Below are 2,749 nucleotides of genomic sequence, written 5' to 3'. Positions count from 1 at the left end.
AGAGAAAACGAAAGAACATAAAAGTGGAGAGAGAGAGAGAGAGAGAGAGAGAGAGAGAGAGAGAGAGAGAGAGAGAGAGAGAGAGAGAGACATAAAAGTGGAGGGAGCGAGAAAACAAAAGAACAAAAGTGGAGAGAGAGAGAGAGAGAGAGAGAGAGAGAGAGAGAGAGAGAGAGAGAGAGAGAGAGAGAGAGAGAGAGAGAGAGAGCGTGTAAGTGCAGAGGGAACGAGAAAACGAAAGAGGACATAAAAGTGGAGAGAGAGAGAGAGAGAGAGAGAGAGAGAGAGAGAGAGAGAGAGAGAGAGAGAGAGAGAGAGAGCGTGTAAGTGCAGAGGGAACGAGAAAACGAAAGAGGACATAAAAGTGGAGAGAGAGAGAGAGAGAGAGAGAGAGAGAGAGAGAGAGAGAGAGAGAGAGAGAGAGAGAGAGAGAGAGAGAGAGAGAGAGAATGAAAGAACATAAAAGTGGAGAGAGAGAGAGAGAGAGAGAGAGAGAGAGAGAGAGAGAGAGAGAGAGAGAGAGAGAGAGAGAGAGAGAGAGAGAGAGAGAGAGTAATAATAATAATAATAATAATAATAATAATAATAATAATAAGCTTTATTCCAATATTTACATTGGCTATTACAATAAAAACAAATTACATTGTAGTTTACATTTGAAAATTAGATTTACATGTGCCTTCATAAAAATTTACATCACTATAAAACATAAAAATATAGATTTACTTTATAAAACTTTGAGAACAATAAAGAATTTGTGACATATATAGATACATCATAAAAGTATTTAAAATATTGAAAATTTTGCATATAAAATATGAATGTTTTTACAATAATACTTGAGGCTCAATAAAATTCTTACCTTGATAAAATATTAGCTATAAAAAGTTACAGCATATCTCTCTATAATATTAAAATTATATTTAGCATAATTATAACATTTCGATTTCAAAATTGCCTATGAAATACAGGTACTTATAAAACTAGGGTTATGAACACTTATCTTAAAATAGAATCTCAAATTCATAAATAGTCTGCTAAAATCGAGTAAAAGTGTAAAAGAGCTCAATTAAAATATATATAAAGTTTTACCATAAACATTATTTGGACAATAGATACTTTTTCAAATCCAGTTTAAAAGAATTAATATTAGTTAATGCTTTTAGTTGGTTTGGCAGTTTGGTCCACACTGATGGACCCCGCACAATAAATGCTCTGCTTCTTAGATCAGTGTTGGTTCTTTAAACAAAGAGGTCATGATTAAATCTAGTTTGTCTGTTACGTCTATCTCCAACTCTTATTAGATTAAAAAGCCATGGTGGAATTAGATTATGTAAAACATTAAAGATCATGACACATACATAAAAATCAATCTTCTGTTTGATTGTCAGCCATTGCAAGTTATTTAAAATTGGAGTTGCATGATCATACTTCTTGGCTTTCCCATCAATTACTTTTGCTGCAAAGTTTTGAAGCCTCTGTATCCGCTGCAGCTGCTGCTTAGTTGTCGAGCCCCAGATCTTTAAACAGTAGTCAAGAATGCTCACGGCAAGAGACCGAACGACCATTCCCCGCATTTCACTATCAAATCGGTCCTTAATTCTATTTAAGTATATTAAAGTACCGTTTACCTTCCTACAAACTTCATCTATATGACCGTCAAATAGTATATACTGGTCAAAATATACCCCAAGATTTTTTACTTTAATGCTTTTCTCAATTTCAAATCCATTGAAATTTATTTTTGTGTCTTCGGGAATTTGGGATATGAACTGCCTAGAGCCAATGAATATACATTTAGTTTTAGACTCATTAATATTTAATCCAAATTTTTGAAAATAACATCTCGCCATTTCTAATATTCTTTCTGCTCTTACTATCAAGTTATTTAGTTCATTTATAGTTCCAGTCATTAGAAGTTGACTGTCATCTGCGAATTGAATCAAGATGCAGTCTCGCACAGCAGTAGCCATATCATTTATATAAATAAGGAAAAGTATTGGCCCCAAGATAGATCCCTGTGGAATTCCGAATTCTACTGGTTTAGGGGAGGATATAAAATCGCCAAATCTCACTGACTGGTAACGATTTTCTAGATAGCTTTTAAACCAGAAAGTTTCAATTTTAATTGTGTAAATTTATAAAGTAAAATATTGTGGCTAACGCTATCGAAAGCTTTAGAAAGATCCAATAGAATAAGTAAAGATATCTTTTTGTCGTCGATAATTCTGTAAATAGTTTCTGTAACTTTCAATAACGCAGTTTCAGTAGAGAGATGAGACCTAAATCCATGCTGAGTGTGAGACAGTAAATCATTTTCCTCGAGATGTTTTATGAGTTGAATTGACACAATCTTTTCTAGAATTTTAGATATGATGGGCAAAAGTGATATTGATCTGTAATTCTCTACATTATCTGCATCACCACTCTTAAAAAAGGGCAGAACGTGGGGCAACTTCCAATCACTTGGATAAAGGCAATTCACTATAAAGGTATTTACTATGACAGTTAAGTAAAACGCAATTATCGGTAAGGCGTCCCGAATGAAACGGAGGGATATCAAATCAGATCCCGAACTACTAAAATAACTGTTTCGACATCAACTGGCTGTGGCCTAAAAAAGTCATTAAAATTCTCATTAACTTTATTCGACTCATTTCTTAAAAGTTGTGAAGTATTGTTCCTATCTAGATTTTGCTGAGATTTTTCAAAGGCTACCAACACTTGAGATATACTGGTTGAACTCTTC

At 33.9% G+C, this 2,749-nt stretch overlaps 1 protein-coding gene across 1 annotated transcript; it reads right to left on the bottom strand.

The window, feature by feature from the left end:
• Positions 1 to 1,241: 1,241 nt before the first annotated feature.
• On the bottom strand, positions 1,242 to 1,973 carry LOC137651044 (uncharacterized). The gene has a single exon (XM_068384183.1). The coding sequence runs from the start codon at positions 1,971 to 1,973 to the stop codon at positions 1,242 to 1,244; it is 732 nt and encodes a 243-aa protein (XP_068240284.1).
• Positions 1,974 to 2,749: the final 776 nt, after the last annotated feature.

The sequence above is a fragment of the Palaemon carinicauda genome, chromosome 12, assembly GCF_036898095.1.
Source record: "Palaemon carinicauda isolate YSFRI2023 chromosome 12, ASM3689809v2, whole genome shotgun sequence".
NCBI classification, from domain to species: Eukaryota; Metazoa; Arthropoda; class Malacostraca; order Decapoda; family Palaemonidae; genus Palaemon; species Palaemon carinicauda.
Note: the sequence above shows the minus strand (reverse complement) of the source record. Positions and strands in the feature narration are given on the sequence as shown.